General features: G+C 41.7%; 1 protein-coding gene across 2 annotated transcripts in view; it reads right to left on the bottom strand.

Annotated features, from left to right (window-relative positions):
• Nucleotides 1–10,642: 10,642 nt before the first annotated feature.
• Nucleotides 10,643–20,822, bottom strand: part of arnt2 (aryl-hydrocarbon receptor nuclear translocator 2) — a 69,536-nt gene continuing 59,356 nt past the window's right edge. For both annotated transcript variants that reach the window (XM_073464365.1, XM_073464363.1), the window contains 2 exons: nucleotides 13,798–13,943; nucleotides 10,643–13,664 (listed from right to left, as the gene is read on the bottom strand). In XM_073464365.1, coding sequence (XP_073320466.1) covers nucleotides 13,566–13,664; nucleotides 13,798–13,943 — 245 coding nt within the window. In that variant the 3' untranslated portion in view covers nucleotides 10,643–13,565. The remainder of the gene's footprint in view (nucleotides 13,665–13,797; nucleotides 13,944–20,822) is intronic.

The following is a 20,822-nucleotide window of genomic DNA, read 5'->3' as shown; positions in this document are numbered from 1 at the left end:
GACCTTTGTCAAAACCTCTACAAGATCCAGAGCAGACAGAGAGGAGACAGGAAAAACGTGACAACATCGTCATTCCTGTCACATAGGGAATGACGATGTTATGTTTTCCTGTCTCCTCTCTGTCTGCTCTGTTGTGAAGTTTTCCTGTGACGGGAACATCTGAGAAACTCAGGAGGATCTTCAATGAACATCATATCCCAGTTCACTTCAAACCCAGCAACACACTGAGGCAGAAAACTGTCCATCCTAAGGACAAAACACCCAGACATAAACAGAGTAATGTAGTTTATGCTGTTCAATGCAGCCAGGACTGCACAGATTTCTACATTGGGGAGACAAAACAACGTCTCCATAAACGAATGGCACAACACAGGAGGACCAACTCCTCAGGTCAGGACTCTGCTGTCCACTTACATCTGAAGGAGAAAAATCATTCCTTTGAGGACAGTTGCCTATGATATAGCACAGTTAAATCTAAATATTAAATCTAAATCTAAATGTTGAATCTAAATGTTAATATCCGTCTTTGTTTCACCTGACCACAAAACTCTCCTCCAGAAGGTTTTTTGTTCATCCACGTCATCAAAACAAACTTGCATTAAGCCTTTAGGAGTATGAGTACTGAGCTGTTTGGACTTTCGCCTTGTGATTTTTGTGGCCCCATCTACATCCAAACAGGGTCAAACAGCATCTTTTAATTTAAATCATATTCCATCATACAGAGGCTGTTGCCTTAATTTTACAAACCAAGTAGAACAATTAAACTAATAGAGATTTTATTGAAATACTAATTATTTAATTTTCTTGCCGTACAATTACCTGGTGTTGTATCAGGTACTTCAAAGTTATTTAAATGTCATGCTGCATCTGATACATCATAAAATTAAATTTCAGCTCTTAATGGTACAATGAAAATTCACATTTCTCACACAGGACTTTGGAACTCAGGATAAGATGATTACATCAGCAGTACTGAGCTAACACAGGAGTTTGAGACGTTTAGTTTATCTCTACTTGTGTCAAGCCCTGAGTTCACAGCTGGTCTGCAACATGCTGCCAAAAGTTCATTCTTCTGCTTTATTTATCGCAGTGGTTTTGTTCAATACATTTATAATGTGTTAAGATTAAGATTGTCTTTATTTATCCCACAACGGGGAAATTCACAGACGGAGCTGCTGTAACTGGCTGCCGATCTTGCGGCACCATCTTCTCTGTGGCTGTGAGCACTGTAGCTTTGTCTTCACAAGTCTTGATTCAGTCTGATCTCAGATTTATTAGGTCAGCATTATGACACAGATAAATCCTGGTTCAGTTTGTGTGGCTCATTTCAGACAGGCTTTTCACAGAAATTGTGCTATTAGGAGCCTCCCCTCTGAAACACAAGCTCTTTTGTTGGCATTAATGGTGTAATTTCTAAGAAATGGCCAGAATTCAAAGGTAGTTCCAAAACTATAGGGGGCAGTTTCACTGCTAAGTGCTGCTCACTATACTCTTGGCTATCTTTGGCTGTAGTGACTAGCTGATGTTAGGAAGCAGCTCAGTTATCCATGGAGCTAAATGGCCCTATTAGCTGACTGTGGGGCACAGACAATGGGGCTGGGCTCAGCTCAATGGGGCTCCGCAGTCTACCAGTGAACACCAGAGTGGAACTAAACAGCTTCTGAGACCCTCAGATGCCAGTTTTAAGACAGGGGATAACGCGGTATGTAGAGCTGGAATGTTTTCACATCTTAGTCGGTGAATTGAGGAATAATTTCAACCAGAGGTAATTGTAGGATGGAATGAAGTGTGTTTTACGATGTGTTAGCAGGCACCTGAGTCCATCTTACTTATTAGACCAGCATATCTCCCAGCTGAAACTATCTGTGCCATCATACAATCTACCTATACCTCTACTATACCGTGTAGTACAGAGTGGTTAGCATGCTAACTTCAGTACACACAATATACGTCTTTAACATAACATCAACACTCGACTACTTGTTTATGATTAGTGTAAGTATGATAGTGTCATAGCATCCGCATTGGTCAGTAGTGTTCAGGTAATCTTAATGCATTTTGGATGTGACAGGATGATACTTGCTTTCTGAACTATATGTACAGTTAATTTCTATCTGTGGCGGTTACAGGGGACCTGAACCCTAAACTGAAATCTGTGGCATCACTTCAGTCCACACAGCACCTGGTCTCCAGAGGCCCTGTGGTCAGACAGATTACACTCAGCTAGCTTTCATATCCAGTCCCATTTGTACACTGTGAACATGGTGCGCTGCCTGAGCATGATGGGAATATGAAGGGAGGATGGAGCTGGATGGAAAACCGTAAAGTTATGTTGTGTGTGTAAGTGCAGGTAAACAGGCAGCTGAACAGAAAACAGTGGGTTGTTTTTTCCTCTCTGCGGTTTGAACGCTGCTGTCAGTGTGTTTGGAGGAGATTCACAGCAGCATGATTTAAGATAGACCTGTCAGCATGGAGACACACTGACTGCAGACAAGCATGCAGCTATGCTCCGCCAACCACAATGTGCACACACACATACACACGCTGCATTACATCTCAGTGGCTTATGCAAATTGAACACTATCTCACACACACACACACACACCCCGACACACACAGCACAGCACAGCGTCTCGGTGATGGTTTCGGGGCCCGAGGCGAGGCACTGTAAAGAGAGCAGATGCCATTCGAACGCTATTTACAACACTTGAGTTGAGACTTTTCAAATAAACACCATCTCGACAGTTATCAGCTAATGACAATCAGGCAGGAGATGTGGAGCGGAGCCAGACGACGGCAGCATGTAGATGCAGAATGAAGACATCCTGAGAATGAAATGTTCCTTTCTCCGGTCCCTGCCAGTCCATCACAAATGCTGCAGAGCTTAGCAAATGTCAGAGGGGAATTTAAGAGGCTAATCGGAGTGCATGTCATGTCAGGAAGGAATGTGGGAAACTATTTCTTTTCAAATCACCTACCAGTTTGTTCAAGAACCCAGACTGAAGAAAGGTGTTCAAGTGCCAAGCAGGAGAGATGCCAAGAGCTGCCAGTTTATATTTATGAGTAAAAAAAGATCTGAGCTTTTGGCATTCCTCACATACTTGACAGGCTTTAGAGAAGTTTGCATGGCTTATGTGGAGCTGGTATAGGCTGAGTGGGAAGATGAAGTGCTACAAGACATTTAAAGTATAGCAGCTATGTTTGCAGAACATCATCGATGTTTAGGAGAAAACCAAAGTTGATCTCCAGCACCTGCTCAGACAGAGTTTCACCTTTTTGTCTTTTTCTGTATGTTACCAGTCAGAGCTGTTTGTCTTCCACAGAATGTTTTGAATGTGTGAGCAACTGCAAACTCTCTCAATGCACTATTGTACTATTTGTATTGCCCAGTACCAACCAGACCACAACCCTGTATAATTACCATCATAACCATGTGTATAGAGTCATGGATGGATTACTGAACATGTCTGTGCACGGCAGGGGAGAGGAGGCCTCTAGCTTTGTTGTCTGGTCCTGTAAACTTGGTCTCTACACTATTTATTGAAAATAGTCCAGTCCAACTGTTATTCCTAAAAAAGCAAGTTGTGCACTTGCATTTTCCCAAATGTTTCCAGCAAATTCAAACTCAGAGAAATATACAAGCTAGCACTTAAGGTAACAGAACTAGACCGGAGAACACATGCTGCGTGTCTCCTCTGCGGCCTCAGATAGACCTTCCCTGAGCCTGGACTCATCATCCTGAAGAAGTGAGACCAGCTGCTTAGCTGAACCTACTGTACAGCAGTCATCATCTGGCTGTCTCCTGGCAACCAAGGATCATCGAGCCTGCTCACCATGCTTGTCGCTTTCCGGAAAGTTCACCTCATCATCAGCCCATCCATCACTACAGAAAAGTAGGAAATAACCATCTTCATGTGTTCTGTCTGAGAGTGGACGCAGAGCTAATTCTTAAATGATATCTGCTTGTATTGATCTTAGTGAACTATTCACCTTTTTGTGTTTTTGAATAATTTTTGTTAACAATTTATTCATTAATTCTGTCTGGAATAGTTTAACTACATTTAGAATTAATTCATGCCTTTTCATTCATCCACTCTCGCTGTATATATGTATATATGATTAGTGGTCCTTATTCATCGTCCACGTCCCTTAGTAGTTTAATAATTATCTTGAATTAAGTCGTTGTGGTTGCAGTGTTGCCCCTTCTAACAAGTGCGTAATGATATCTCATATATGTGGTGAGAACGCTACACTATTCAGCAGGAAAAACCCAGTCACAAAGACAGCCATGAAGGACAGTAAAGTGACAGTTTGAGAGCACACACACCACAGGCTGCACTGCGTAAAAAAATAAGAAAAGTGTATCAGCCACATCACTGTCCATCATACAGAGTTACGTGTCACACCTGTGGTGAACATAACCACTATGATAGAGTGTTTGGTGCTGGAAAACCTATGAACTCTCAGTACACAGACACAAGCCAGACTCACTGCTCACAGGGAGTGTGAGGGTGATAATGGATGGTCCGCTGAAGTGTCAACAATATGCCTAAATTCAGGCTTGATTTGAGAGCTGAAGCGAATGCGCTAACACTCTCCGTAGATCAAACGCTGCATGGCAAAACACAACTATGCCCCCCTAAGATTAAACTTGTTGCCTATGGAGGATTCAGACTGTAGCCATTCACATTACAGAGTGCAACATCAAAAGTCTCGGCTAATCTCCTCTTTAATGTAACTAAGCCCTCCTACATGCCCGTCCTGAGCAGAAAGGCCAGTGAGCATTTGCAGCTTATAAGAAAAATTTCATGTACTGAATCCAGCTAACCCTCAGGGACAAGAGTCACCAAGAACTCAAACTACCCCCTACACCCTCTCCCTGCCCATCTCTGTTTGTGCATCCTTGCAGTGGGTCAGCCTCATTAAGGGCCATCCCAAACTAATTAGCAGGGAGTGAAAGTGGGTTATAATAACCCTCCAACAGTCTGCGCAGATATCAACCTACTGACCACATCCAACACCGTGCTGTGTTTGTCATGGGAGAGGCTCTGTACAAATATAAGTTCTGGTGACTACACACACAGACGTAAAGTGCTCAAACTAAGACAGACATTAAAGCAACATTATGTAGCTTCTTGACCTCAAAATAACAGCTTCAGAGTCATGTTGATGGTGCAGTGTCTTGTAACAGGGTGAATGGTGTCTCTGTCACTTGTTTCTGCTTTATGTAACTTCAGTGAGAGGGGAGGATCACAGTGTTACATACACGTTTACTTCAACATACAAGTTTTTAGCACATAACATTGTTATGATGTCATGAGTTTGCTTTGTAGTTAGCACCTACATTAACAAATTGAGATTTGTATTTACCACTGTGGTGTGGTGGCACTGTGGAGGGCACCAAATCACACAAAATGACAACTTCTACATAATGTTGCTTTAAATATTGCCATTCAGACGCAAGTCCTACACCTGACGGAGTTGTGTAGGGTTTTTTCCCTTCTCTATCACTTTCATTGCTGTTTTCATCATGTGGTCCCTTCTCACTTTTAACTGGGCTGTGAGGACACTAACATATCTGATGATGCTTTCCAGCGCAGCCATGTAGAACATTAACAGGATGTTGGTTCTCACATCAAACAGTCTGAGTGTTTGTATGCCTAAATACTGCTCTATTAAACTGTCACCAATGAGTACAGGCTCATAGACTCTCACCTCCCTGGGGTCAAATATCAAGTCTTTGGTTTTGGTAATGTTCAAAATGAGGTGGCTGCTGTCACACAGCTCTTAAAGGTAGCAGTCTCCATGTGATACCCTGAGGGGCAGTCATGCAGCAGGCTTGATATAACTCCTCTGAAATTTTCTGATGTAATTATTTGGCTGTCATTTGTGCACAGTGTGAAGAGGAGCCTTGTGGCACGCCTGTACTAGCGTTTGATCTGTAGGAGGGAACCTCTACCTGTTGGGATCTGTGTGTTCAGAAGGAATAAAACCAATTAAAAACTAAAGGATTTACTTGCATGTCATTTAACTTCAGGATGAGCAGGTGTGGTTGGTGTGTATTCAAAGCTGGACTAAAATCAGCAGATAAAATTACCATCTAGGGACGGGCATTGCAAATTAGCTTTGGCTATACATGCTGTAGTTGTGGCAGTTATGCTACTGTTGTGCTCACATCACACGAGGCACCATTATGTAGTCATGCAACATTAATAGGGAGTTTTGGGTTAAATTTGGCTATCAATAATAATTAATGATTATCAGGGATAATTAGTTAAATAATTAATTAAATAAAATAATGATTATGATAATTAATTATGATTAATAATAAGATCAAATTTACATTAGATCCCCTCGGGGCACCACCCTTGAAGAAGGGAAAAGAGCCAATTCACCAAATCAGTCTCATAAAAAGGTACTAAACTGTCAGTTTGTAACTCTGATTAATAATTAACTTAATAACTACAACCAAAATTACTTTAACAGCTGTAATGGTCAAAAGGATTTTGGAGTCCTTGACAGAGTCGAGGTTGGCAACATTCACTCTTGTACAATATTAAATGGGCAGCTTGAAGGTTCAAAAGTCTTTTATTTAACACAAAATGAAAACACACTAACTAACATGTACTATATACAAGTGTGTGTGTGTGTGTGTGTGTGTGTGTGTGTGTGTGTGTGTGTGTGTGTGTGTGTGTGTGTGTGTGTGTGTGTGTGTGTGTGTGTGTGTCTGGCAGAACAAAGAAAACAATGGTGGTTCTCCCATCACTGATATCACATGCGGGTTTGATATGCTCCAGGCTGAAGGAGTGTGTGTGTGTGATGTGATGCCAGGTTATAGAAGATAGTTAGTTGCATGCAAAGACCCTGAGTGTGTGTGAAGCATAATTGCATAAATTCAACTAACGTCAAATTAACCATGTAGCAAAGCAAACTGGCAATAACCTGACCTGAGATAACAATAACACCCAAACAGTGAAAAAACACATAGATTGAACACATGTGCATTACATCAACCAGAGTTAAAAAGTACTGTGCTTAGCCGTGCTATGCTATGCTTTGTGCTATCTAGGCCCGGTTCAATGTTACCAGTCTTTGAAGAAAAGGTGCTGGTGGTTCCTTGGCTGACAAGCCAAGTAGGAGAAGGTTGTAATTCCAATGGTGAACAATGCTGTTCTTTCTGTGCACGGTCTGATGAAAGACTGCAGGTGGAGGAAACTGGTCGCTCCTTTCCTTTGCAGGGATAGCAGCTCGGTGCTGACTGACTTGGTGTTCCTCAGATTGTGGAGTTAGCTGGCAAGCTTTGCGTCGCAGCTGCTGGTGCTAACTGATCTGGAATACTAGCAAGACCTCGTGTCAGTGCAGTGAGGAGAAGCTCTTTGGGCCTGCTGGGAATGTAGCTTGTAGCTCTCAGCAGCTGTCGGGCCCAGAAGAAGAGAACTTGAGGGCAGGCAGCCCCCTGGGGAGAGAGGTGGAGAAGCACTTGGAGAAGAGTGAAGATAAGAAGAGAGAAGAGAGAAAGGAGCTGGAGTTTTGACTATCTGGTCAGAGGGGGGTCTGTCACCCTGACCAATAGTAGCTCAAAGCTGAATTTGCACCTAGGTGTGAAGACTGGGGAGTTCTGGGAAACTGAGTTCAGTTCAGAGCCCATTTTGAAATCCACAGTGAACGACTTCATCTGTGGGTCGCAACACTACGTATATGTCCCTATACAAATAAACATGAAATAAATGAATCAATTGGGCAGGGATACTAGAAAATGTCTTTTCTCTTTTACTGCATGAGCAGAAGGAGACATGGTTACTGATCAACACTGAGTGATTACTGTTGGAGCTATTTAACACTTATTTTCATGAACTTATATCACTTACAGCAGCTTGAAGCCTTGTTTTCTGACTCTCAAACACTGCACATTTACTGGCTGGAGTTAGTCGTCTAACTGCTGATGTTACAGCTACCTGTCTAAAGTCATTGTTGGTAGATAGGCATGGTATAAGGAATAATAATGGACTTTTTGAAGAGAGCTGGAGCAGTGTGAATGTTTCAAGCGCGAAGGCAGGAAACCATTCAGCCTCATTATTTTCTTATGGCGAACTTTGCTAAAAACGATCGGTTCCTGCTGTGGTTCAACGTCAGTCTGTAACAACGTCAGCAGAAGTGACGAGTCTCTGGCCTCAGCCCCTCCTGAGAAAAGTCATCCAGTGGGTCAGCTCTGCTCATACAAAGTTCATCTTTATTATGTTCTTTCAAGAAATCTCATTACCTTTTATTGTCCATTGAGCTGGGCAAGAGAGGCCCTCCTCAGAAGATGATTGAATACTTTTGTGCTGTGTCACGCCCAAACGGTCTTTGGTCCTAAAAGCCAGCTTATTGTTATTAATAGAGTCTTGAAGCTCCTTATTACTGTGTAGCTTAATGTTGGGGGAGTGTGAAACGTCTTTTTAGTAACCAATTTTCCAAGTGAGTGTTGCATGTAGTGTATTGTTTACACCGGTTATTACCTTCTGTCTGCCCATACACAAGAGAAGACGTCATCTGAGAGAGGCTGCAACAGCAGGAGGGTTTACATGGATGTGGGCTGACCAGAACAGCTGATCTGAGCCGAGGGACCACTCAGTTCTGTTCAGAGGGATTCACTGAGTAGGCAGTACCACAAACAGACAGACAGACAGACAGACAGACAGACAGACAGACACACACACACGTACATCTGAGTCTGCGGAGAGCTTTTGGCAAAAAAACATGTATCGTGCTGACAGAAGCGTTCAGGGTCTGACTCTGGCTGGCTGCCATGAAACAGCATATCTGAGGATCAGTTGAGGACAGTAAATGGCTGGGGGAAACTTTCAAACCCAAACAAACAGGAACAGAAAGCTGTCTTGGCATTCTGTCTGAATTACAGCTCAGTTTTTTTTACTCCGCTTCACCCTGACGGCAGCTCAGTGTCTTCCTGACATCCATCAAACTTCCTGTCAACGAAGGACATGTTCATCTCTGTAGGCTCCTCTGGTCGAGACCGTCCTCACCAGCAGAAAATCTCCAGCATCAAATCTCCAGCATCACTCACTTGTGTTTACAGATTTCATTTTCTCATAAAAGTGTCGGTGTAAAGTAACTGTCAGTTATTAACATTAATCAAGGGCTCTGTACAACAATCCATACGTCTGCAATCTGATAAGTTGTCAACAGATGATTTTCGTTCAGAAACTTAAAAGGTAAGACGTCATTTGGTCCACTGAGGGAATGCTGAAAAAACATTTAAACAGCGCTGTGTTACAGTATTTTATAAGTTCTTCTTCATTTAGAAATGAGTGTAATGTGATGACCACACTGCAACAATAACTATCCTCACATGGTATTAAGGTACAAGACACCTCTTCATCTGTTCTTCATCATCATTTATTTTATCTATGGCAGATATGGCCCGGGTTTGGTCTGGACTCAAGTCTCTCATATCACAACAACACATCAGCCTCAGTAAAGTGCTGCACAGCCTGCTGTCAGTCGCTGGAACATGATTTCCCTACATGGATCCATGTAGCTCTGATAATGTACAATGACATCACTAAAACCAAACCTATCAGTGAGTTAGCTGTCAGTTCATGACTTCATGTTCACATCTCTTAGTTTGTCTGTAAAAGGTCAGTGTGGAGGAGACCAAAGAGACAACACAGCTGTCAAACTGATGAACACCAGCCTGAGGAATCTTTCACAACCTACAACTCATCAGCACTGTCAGCGAGCTACGATTGATCTATACAGTGTCAGTAACTGATCTGAGCTTTACACTGAGTTTCAGCTCATAAAATCATTTAGCTGTCTGTTTTGGTTTGTTCTCATTGTGTTTGTGTTGTGTTGACACACTGCTCGCTACCTGCTCAGCACCTAACAGCAGTTAAAGACTAGCTGGGTAACATAGAGGAGTGTTTAGCAGCTGAAGAGCTTATTTCCCTCAGGAGTTAATAAAGACCAAACACAAAATAAAGAGAGTGAATACTGGACTTAAATTCAGCAGGTAGTCAGAAACATGGCTCCACATGATATGATAATGAATGAAAATGTTGCTCCATAACTGCTGAACGTGTAAATAGGTGGTGTCTGTGTTATGTTCACAACTTGTTTCCACGTACCTAAAGTGGTCGGAAGTCAGTTAATACAGATAAAAGCAGCAATACCACCAAGTGAAAATACTCCATTACATGTTACTTCAGTAACTTATACAGTAGTACTGCCCGAAACTTGTAAACAGGCTTTAATGTGTAAAACCAGAACACTTTCTATACATTAACAAGAAAAATGGCTCCTGTGTTATACATCATAAGATGTCATGTGTCCATACTGATGCTTTAACGTGCAGGCAGAATGTTCATGTTGTAGTTTGTCAAGGTGCAGCTAGGATACTATAAGATGATCATACTGTTGTTGGTTAAATCTTAATCTGTGCACACACAGAGGACACAGAGGAGGGCAGTAAATGATCCACTTCTCCACCACTTCACAATGTGACTCAGCTTGTAGTGTTCAACAGAGTAAGTCCTGTTTCCACACACAGTTTTACTTCTTTTCTTATTTTTTTTTAACACAAAGAGCATCAGAATGAAGGATTTTGATGCATGAGTGAATAATGAAGGCTGAAAACTTTGAATGGAAGCCACGTAACCAATAAGAATTTATTGTCACAAGCACAATTTGTTACACAAAAATAATGGGTCACATTTACACAATTTATACAGGTCTAGAACTCAATGTACAATTAACAGACTAACTAAATACCAATAGTTAAATATGTACTCACATTGCACACAATATCATTAAAACCTACACAAAAAACATGTACTGTGTGAAAGTAACACGAGTCGACATAAAAATCACATTATTTACAAAAAAAACATCGATTTGAGATCTTTAGCAAAAGGACTCTGATGTCTGTTCAAGGTTCTCCCATCCGTCTGTCAGAGACATTATACAATCTATCATGTAAAAGCTCCCCCGCTAGAAAGTATTATTCAGTCTCTTAAGAGTTGAAAAGATTATAAAGAAATAAAGTCAAGTAGCCAGAGCTGAAGAACACCTAATACACTAGTAAATACTGCGCTTTGCTTGGACGGTATGGCGGTTTTTCCCTTTAAAGCAGGCTGGTGAGATTAGCAGTTAGCTTCATGAAGTGCACTTTAAGCCTTAGCTTAGCAACTGTCTGCGATGAGTTTTTTTTTTTTTTTTAATGTATACATAGAATCCTTCTATACTCGCATCAGGGCATCACTACATATAGGTTACACAATAAGGTTGATGGGGAGAGTGAGGACAGCAGCAGGTGGAGAGGAGCAGCTTCTCTCCACCTGCTGCTGTTTGGCAGAGTCAGCGATGGTGTGCAGGAGGCTGCAGCCGGCAGATGGAGGCGACACATACGTCGCACTGTGTGTCTGTGGGAAGGTGTAGTGCTGGGACTTTGTGGCATGTACATCAACAGTGTCGTGGACTGCTCTCTACAGTCACTGCAGGAACTACCAGAGGAGGTGATTGGTCAGCTACTGCTGTATTGGTCCTACTGGTCCCGCTGTCAGACTGACACCAGCGGCCAGATTGTCCTGTGTTAGCTCAGTTATGTGCACATGTACACATACAGTATAAAGCAGACTCATACGATTACTCATGAATGGATGATAACATGACTGTTGAACTTTGCCTGAACATAAAGCAGACCTGCTCTTCATTTGGCACTGATAACATCCCATAATGACACTAAAGCAGCCTCTGTGTCACATCATGTACTGACACGTGAGCTGTGACAGCTACTGGCTGATAAAGCAGGCAGGTCAAATGTCTGAGCCAGCATGTGTTATGAACACAGTGCCTGTATATGAACCTGTGTGAGCTCAGTAACTGTCGAGACCTCCATGTGATGATGTGCCGCTCACACTCACTCTGCTCTACAGGCCCGGTGTAAACTGTGAAGAGCTGCTTTCTCTCAGCACCTTCTTAAAAAATACAAAATGCTCACCATGCACAGAGTCAGACGTTGTTCTGCAACAATATTCTCCTCAGTCACAGTTGAGCAACAACTCTGACAGCATGGGGCAACTTTTGTGGAACAGTTTAGGCCTAAATTCCTCTGCAGATAAGCGACGATTAATCACTACGGTGTTACTTCATCTTTTTACACGAAAACTAAATGTGAAGACTGTGCAGTAGAACTGTGTGTTCCACTCTGTTGGCACTGGCCGACTGTTCAGCTCAGCGACTCAGTGCACAGCAGGAGAAAGTGAGAAAGAATGGAAAGCCCTTTATCCTGTTGCTGTAGTGTCCATGATTTCACCCATTTAGTGCAGTTTCTCCTTATTTTTCAGCTCCGCCTCTTCACCAGGGCCATTTGACACTTTTTATCGGAACTATTCTTGAAGAGAAGTAGCTATGTTAGTGAGAGCGGCTTGTGACTCATTAGATAATGTGTAATGCATCTGTTCTTCATGTGTAACTGCTGCTTTATCATGACAATGGTCTGTACCTTCCCTTCTTCCCTTTTGGAATGATTAATAACTGCTGCCTGCTGGTATGGAGAGTTATTTCCTTTAATGCAGGCGCAGAACGTACAGCCTAGCTGGCCATCAGCTGTAGTCCGTGTGGTATGTTCGAGTGCAGCTTGTTGGCCAAGAGACAGGAGACATGAGGCGACACGAGTACTTTGATGTTTGGGCTCAAACACTAAAATGTTAAATTGTCAACATACAACATATTTCCTGTTGAATAATGAATATTCAGGTCAGATTTACAGCAGTAATTCACTTCAGTTTCAGTAGTCCACAAACTGCAGACACACTTGTGTTTAACTTCAGACAACACTTTGTGTCAATCTTGTGAAGGGACTCATTCTACAAGTGTCATGGCTGACATATAGCGCACTAAGGCATAACTTGTAGTTGAAAAGTGCAGCAGTGGAGAAGCAGTCACCATGTTTCCTTCTCTGTTTGTTGAACCTTTTGTTCAGATGTAATCATTCCATCCTGAGAACAACCTCTGACACACTCTAGAGCAGACGTGGACATAGACATGTTGTGTATGTCTCTGGATGTAGTGTATGTGCAGTTGGCACAGTCAAACCTTTTGGTCAAACGATGTCATGAGGATGTTGCTTCTTGGTGGATTTCAGACCCAAATCTAGGTTCAAAATACTGATACTGATCTGTAAGAGTTACAGCTTTAATCACCTGACTGACCTCCTCTGGTCAAACTGATGCTGACTGCAGAGAGCTGAATGTCAAACACTCCACCATTTGTCCAAAGAGCTCCAGACAGTGTCCATCACGGTGAGGACAGACAAAGGGCTCGTCCAGGTCGACTGACGTTCCTTCCATCTGACAGCAGACTTCCTCTTTGCAGCGATGAGGTATGTGTATGCTCACAGGTACATACTGTGGAAACATCAGTGGACTGTGTGTTTGTGTGTGTGTGCACCCAGACATTCACCGTGCTGCACATGAGCTGTGTGTTGGTGAGTCAGCAATATAGAAAAATGAGACAACATGAGAGATGAATGCAGTTCAGTCCAGTTCTGAGAGGGAGAGAGATGGTTACTCAGAGAAGGGTGGGAACATGCCGAGGTCAGCGAAGTCCTCGATGTTGTAGTTGGCTGTTCCCTGGGTGGGATCTCCAGCCATGGGTAACATGTCCTGCAGACACACAGGGGGAGGGGGTTGCCAGGTCAGTGGCTTGCTAAGGACACATATCACGTATCTGTGTACACTGGGCAGCAGCCAGCAGCTGGACACACACTACAGCAGTGAGTCTCAGTGTGTGTGTTACCTGGAAGACTTCTGTCTGGCTGGGGTTAGGGTGTGTGTGCTGCTCCCCGGCCTGCTGGGAATGATGCTGGTTCTGCCACTGGGACCAGACCTCACTGGGACGACCCTGGAACTGGGCTCCACTCTGACTGCTCTCCCCCGACACATCTGGAGACACACACAGGATCACACTCTACATGAGAGCAGCTCTTCATAGAAAGAGGTCCAAAGAAATTCAAACTTTAACTTCATTTCTTTGACATAATTTGATCAGATGACGCTATCAACACGGAAAGCACATTTGTAATTGTATTTGAAATGACTTTTAATTTTGCTTTATTATGAATTCACTTCTTCACTCGGTACACGCGGCTTCTCCAACTGATAATAGCAGACAGGCTGATCATTCTTTGTGTTAACCCATAATTATTATGACCAATATTTAACGAGGTTCACAGATATGGAATGCCAGCCCACTTATTACTAACATCTCCCTTGATCATTGTGTACAGTGTCAGCTGACTGATGCAACATTTCTCTTCGTTTGTTACACTTTTTCCCCAATTATGTAAAAACCTTTCCTGACACTGTACAACAAATCTCTCAAAGTGAAACACTGCACTCAAAACCATGTTCTCTCTTGTCAAGAAGAGGAATCCATTTAAACACTGGAGTGATATACTCAAAGGTCACATTGATCACATTTTCATGTAGACCCATTATTTTTTTTAAAATAACACATCTCCAGAGCTTGTAGAAAGGTGCAGAATAAAAGTATCTATTTTCCTTAATAACATTATAATGATTGTAAATGAATAATGTAAAAAATGTTTGTCAGGTCCAAAATGATTGTGTTGTTCATCTCTGTAAAAAGTCTGACGGCTGGTTCCACATTCAAACAAGGTGTGTCAGCCGATAGTATGAGGCCGTTGGTGTCTGTACTGACCTACCGTTAGCTAGCATTAGTAACGTTACGAGTGCAACAAACTGGCAACCACTTGAAAGGACAGGTGACTGGAACAACAGCGGTGTTGTGGTGTGAATGCGATGGAAGGAGGGAGATGGAACGCCTCATTTACTGGCTGAATGTTATCAGTAACACCTTTAGGACACTGGTGCTGTGCATGCTGTGTAAAGACTGTTGCCATAGTGTCCTAATATACAGCATCATATAAATATGACACTGAAGTAATCACTGGCTCAGAATAGGATACAATGCACATTTTTCTATTCAGTGAGCTCACAGCCCAGCTTCTCACAGTCAGACTGTTTGATTCGGCAGCATTGTGGGTTAGGGTGAATTCAAATCAAAGTTTTGTGGACTTAGAAACGACGATTAGAAATATCGGGTCGCCTTTCTTATCCTCCTGCTCTCTCTCCTCCTCTTCCCCTTTTGTCTCCATGTTGCTCAATTTCTCCAAAAGAGCAGAGGTTACTGGAAGCTTTTTTCCTTTTACTTTCAGGTGATTTAAAAGTTTTGGTAGTGAGGGTATGTCGATTGTGAGTACATGTATAAGTATATAGTTTGTGTGCACAGTTTTTGTTTGTCTACAAAAGAAAACTTCTTAATTTAGTGAAAGTTTCACTTTTGTTTTCTGTTTTAACAAAATAAATCAAATGAGATAATGAAAAAATGTTTTCTTCCAAACTCGGTGTTGAAATGATTAGTTGATTAAGCAACAAGTTAATCGACAGAAAACATTAGCCAAGTTTGATAATAGATTAATCTCCAATGATAAAGAGTCCTTTATAAAGCAACAATGCCAAACATTGAAGAGATCAGCACTGGCTGGAGATAAAATTGGCTGAGTGATTTGAATATTAAGATCTAAGTTTGAAACATACTTACCAAGTTTTATAATAACACTTGTTTAAAACTACAACAAACCATCTTCGACACATCAACTGAGTAGCTGACAGATGCTCATTCTATAATATTTCCCAGTGCAGTATCTGGTAGCATGATGTTTTTAAGTTGATGATGGAGCTCTATCTAACTGTCACAGCTCACACTCTGTAGTATAAACAGATGTTGTTGAACTTCAGTTCACCACAGAAGTGGGAGGGAGGTGAGTGTTGAAGTAAACAGAGAAGTTACAGATGTTTTTCTCCCACACTGGCAGTTGTAAAAGTTATGACAGGACTATTAGAAATATCTCTTCCTGTGATGATATTTCTCTCTCTAGAAGAGGCTCCATCGAATATTCAACACCAAAAACACAACAACAAATACCAACCTGCTGGGATTCAACAATGAAAAACAAAAAACACACAAAAACAACAAAACATATGTAAAAATCACCAGTCCCGCTTTTGATTTCAATGGTTGAAATTGAAAGCTCATTTTGATTGATTTTCCATTTAGAATTGGAATCATGACCCTGACACCTGACACCTCAACATGGCATCTTTTGCTGCTGTCTGTATCAGATTTGACTTGAATTTGACTGACTCCGTTGTTTTTGTAGTCTATATCAGCACAATACGGAAGCAGAATGAGCTAAATGACTTACAATGTCTGTCACTCATGCACCAACAACTACATTCCCTGCTGACAATGCGGCAGCTACACGCTTCTTCACAAAATATGAATATACAAATATGCACACGCATTCACACATTTTCCCCACAAAGCTGTTTTGAACGTCTACTGAGTGCATTATAGCAAAGCAGATTGATAAGCTGTCTGCCTCTCCCCGCAAAGGAACATTCTTACTGTTTCACAATAATAAACAAAATGCTCATCTCATCTCTGAGCAGCTACAACAGCTGCTGATGGAGAGAAAGAGAGAGAGAGAGCACACGCAAAAAATACGGACGGAAAAGTAATTAACCACACACACAGGCGGCCGCCTGTGTGTACATGAAGTGGAAAGCAGACAAGATAAGGAAAAACAAGAGCTTATCGTAAGTGAATAATAAAAACAAATGCAACAACAGGGTACATGAATGGCACTGGCTGTGACTGACAGCATCCTTCAGATGGTGTGACAGGAGAAGGAGGAAAGAGCGAGAGAACAACAGAGTGAGCAGAAATAGATGTTATATAAGAATCAAACTCAGAGTCAGCCAGAGAGAACAAAAGAGAGGAAATACTGGCAGCAGAGAGAGAGAGATCATCCATTTGGCTAATGTGTGTGTCCATTAAAAGGCCATCAAGTAGCAGTGCATGCTGGACATGCTTCACTCCTACAGCCATGTGGACAACAAGCAGCAGGAGTCCTGAGCAGCCGGCTGATGAGCCGTCACTGACTGAACACACACTAAAGTATTCTCAGCCTCTTCTGCTCACGACTCCATTTGTAGCTGCTAACCAGCGCCGTGGCTCGGAGAAAACAAGATGTCGGTATGTTGGTTGTTCCACCATTTTGGTTCAAAGTGAAATGTGTCCACAAGTGCCGTCACTTTCACTTTCGCTATCTCACTTTCAACCATAATTGCAGAAATTACTTAATTACTGATTAATCTGCTGATTATTTTCTCAGATAATTGATTCATTAGGTCTAAAACAGCACCGATCGTTATTCCCATAACTGAACATGTACAGTATGTGAACAACATGTACAGTATGTGAACAACATGTACAGTATGTGTACACCATGTATGTGTACAACATGTACAGTATGTGTAGACCATGTATTTGTAGAACATGAACAGTATGTGTACAACATGTATGTGTACAACATGTACAGTATGTGTACAACATGTATGTGTAGAACATGTACAGTATGTGTAGACCATGTATGTGTACAATATGTACAGTATGTGTACAACATGCATGTGTAGAACATGTACAGTATGTCTACAACATGTATGTGTACAACATGTACAGTATGTGTACAACATGTACAGTATGTGTACAACATGTATGTGTAGAACATGTACAGTATGTGTAGACCATGTATGTGTACAACATGTACAGTATGTGTACAACATGTATGTGTAGACCATGTATTTGTAGAACATGTACAGTATGTGTACAACATGTATGTGTAGAACATGTACAGTATGTGTAGACCATGTATGTGTACAATATGTACAGTATGTGCACAACATGCATGTGTAGAACATGTACAGTATGTGTACAACATGTATGTGTAGAACATGTACAGTATGTGTAGACCATGTATGTGTACAATATGTACAGTATATGTACAACATGCATGTGTAGAACACGTACAGTATGTGTACAATATGTATGTGTACAACATGTACAGTATGTGTACAACATGTACAGTATGTGTAGACCATGTATGTGTAGAACATGTACAGTATGTGTACAACATGTATGTGTACAACTTGTACAGTATGTGTAGACCATGTATGTGTACAACATGTACAGCATGTGTACAACATATTTGTGTAGAACATGTACAGTATGTGTACAACATGTATGTGTACAACATGTACGGTATGTGTAGACCATGTATGTGTACAACATGTACAGTATGTGTACAACATGTACAGTATGTGTACAACATGTATGTGTAGAACATGTACAGTATGTGTAGACCATGTATGTGTACAACATGTACAGTATGTGTACAACACGTACAGTATGTGTACAACATGTACAGTATGTGTACAACATGTATGTGTACAACATGTACAGTATGGTTAGAACATGACATGCTGATATCTCCAGGAGTAAAGTGTCCTCTGGGGATAAGACAGATATTGACTTTTTAAGGCTTGTGATGGAACATTAAATGCTCGACACTGATGATATGATTAGTCTTCAACAACACATCTGTAAATGCTTGTGTAACAAACATACATGAAGTAAACTCTAAAATCCCTAAATTCTTGCATCTTTCCATTCCACCTGCCTTGCATCGTTTGGTTACGTCCTAAAACCTCCTCAGCCTCAGTTTGTAACACAGGCTTTCTGTCGTCTCCAGTGCCACCTGATACCCAGTGACGGTCAATACCAATTCATTTATTGAACACTGACTGAATGGATTATTTTATTATTTGTAGGACTTCGTGACAAAATCAAATATCACAATGTTTGTGAACAAATACTTTGATATTGATATTTCAACAATATTGTAGGGATGATTGGTATTTTACTCAATATTAGTAGAACAGTCTGGCAAGTTCAGACAGTGACATCACTTACTGTACTGCAGCCTTTAACAATATCCAAAAAGACCACGTATAGTCTCATATCACAAGAACAATATGTATCGCATACATTGCCAAGCCCTAGTGTATATCAAACAACTACTGCAGACACCTAATATTCCTCATTTGTGTGCAAGTCAGTGTGTAAACATAGTGCTGACGTGTATCTGATTCTGTAGTGTGAGTGTCAGTTCCAGTTCTTTTTGCTTTTGTGGTGACAAACCAGTTCATTATTAAGAAAAAAACCCACTAAGCTCCAACACACCGTGTCAGCCCCCGGTGAGGCAGTCGGACATGTGCCGGATGGAGAAGCTCTGACTGAGGAGCACACTGCTCTCACATAACTGGACACTGTTTTGTCGCTGTGTCAGCGCAGGAGAAGGGAGCACACTGGACTGCATCTCCCAGTCAGCACTGATGAAGGTGCAGAACGTTAGCTTGTCTGCCCTGGCTAGGCTGACTTTTAGCTCATCCTTCTTCCTCTCAAAGTGTGAACTAGCTCTTTGACTCCCTCACCCTCTACCACACTGACTGACAGCATATCTCCTCAGACCAGCACATCACTCTTTCTACCACCAGCTAGCAGCAACGTGATCTTTGGTTGCAAGCCATCCTCAGACATGGCAGCAGGTTGTTTGTTCTTAATGTGGTACAGCAAATTTCTAGTACTACTACTAAACTGAAGAGCAGCATCACACATTTTAACTTACTTTGACTTTGGTGCCTTTCTGCAGCAAACGTTTCCATACTGTGCTACCGCTCAACTTTTTACCTCTGACTGCTCTAGCGGGGCTGTTAGCAAGTTAACTTACAAGCCGCCATACATAACCGGTCATGGTTAACTGAATAAAGTTGACTCCCAGCAGCTCACAGCCTGTGGTCGACCACAACAAGGCACTCTCTAATACTGCTATTAGCCTTCTAAGCAGGCAGCATTTGAACAGGAATTTAATGATACCAAGCTTTTTGCCATTTTGTGAGAATACTCCAGCATGCCGACAACTCAATGAAGGCAATCTGACACAGCGTTCTGTGCCAGTTTGTTGGTGGAAAAGAAGCTTTTATGATGCAGTGTATAGAAGCACTCAGATGCAACCTTGCTGTGTTATTCATGACACTAAAAAAACGGCTGTTAATGCAGTGTGAGGTGAGAAAAAAGCTTTGAAGGCCATACAGAATGATGTACATTATTAGAGGATGGAACCATTAACAAGTGACTTTGGCTTTGTCTGCTTTGCTTCCCCATCCATGTAATTACCTCTGGACCAGGACAAAAATAAGCCAGTAAGCCTTGAAAGCAGGGAAATGATTTTCCTAATTAAATCAAATACATGCCAACTGTAACCCGGACTTAGCTGGAGCCAACAGCAAGCTTCTCTTTATTCTTTATAAAGCTCTGATCATTATTCATTATATTTAAATACACACTGTATGGAGACCGTCATTGCATACAACATGAATCATGTGAGTGCAATGCGCACAGTAAACAGCTAATGTTAAGGGATCTTTCTGAGCTCAGCAGCACACTAAGCTGTTGATGCAGGGGCTTCATCACTGTGTATCTCAACCTTTTTGACATCAGGAATATATCCAACTCACTGAAGGAGCTTTACTGGCCTTCACATGGACAGGAGAAGTGGAAGCATTTTGGATAGTTCAGAGATTACAACACTATGAATGTAATATGGAAAAAAATACTACAACACAGATATCAGAGCTTCCACAGGTGCACTTGTGACAATGCTTTTAACTCTACAGCATATTCACCTCCAGACAGCACAGTAATGTTACCTTTATCTTGATTCTTTATTTTTCAGTTACGCTTTAGAAAAATAAAGCCGGCCTTGTGATCAATCCAGACATCTCTGCTTCACTGTAACTGAAAATACCTTCAGATGAACTGTGCCAGTAATGGTGATG

Source organism: Pagrus major, chromosome 4 (assembly GCF_040436345.1).
Source record: "Pagrus major chromosome 4, Pma_NU_1.0".
Lineage (NCBI taxonomy): Eukaryota > Metazoa > Chordata > Actinopteri > Spariformes > Sparidae > Pagrus > Pagrus major.
This window is presented reverse-complemented; position numbering and strand designations above follow the sequence as displayed.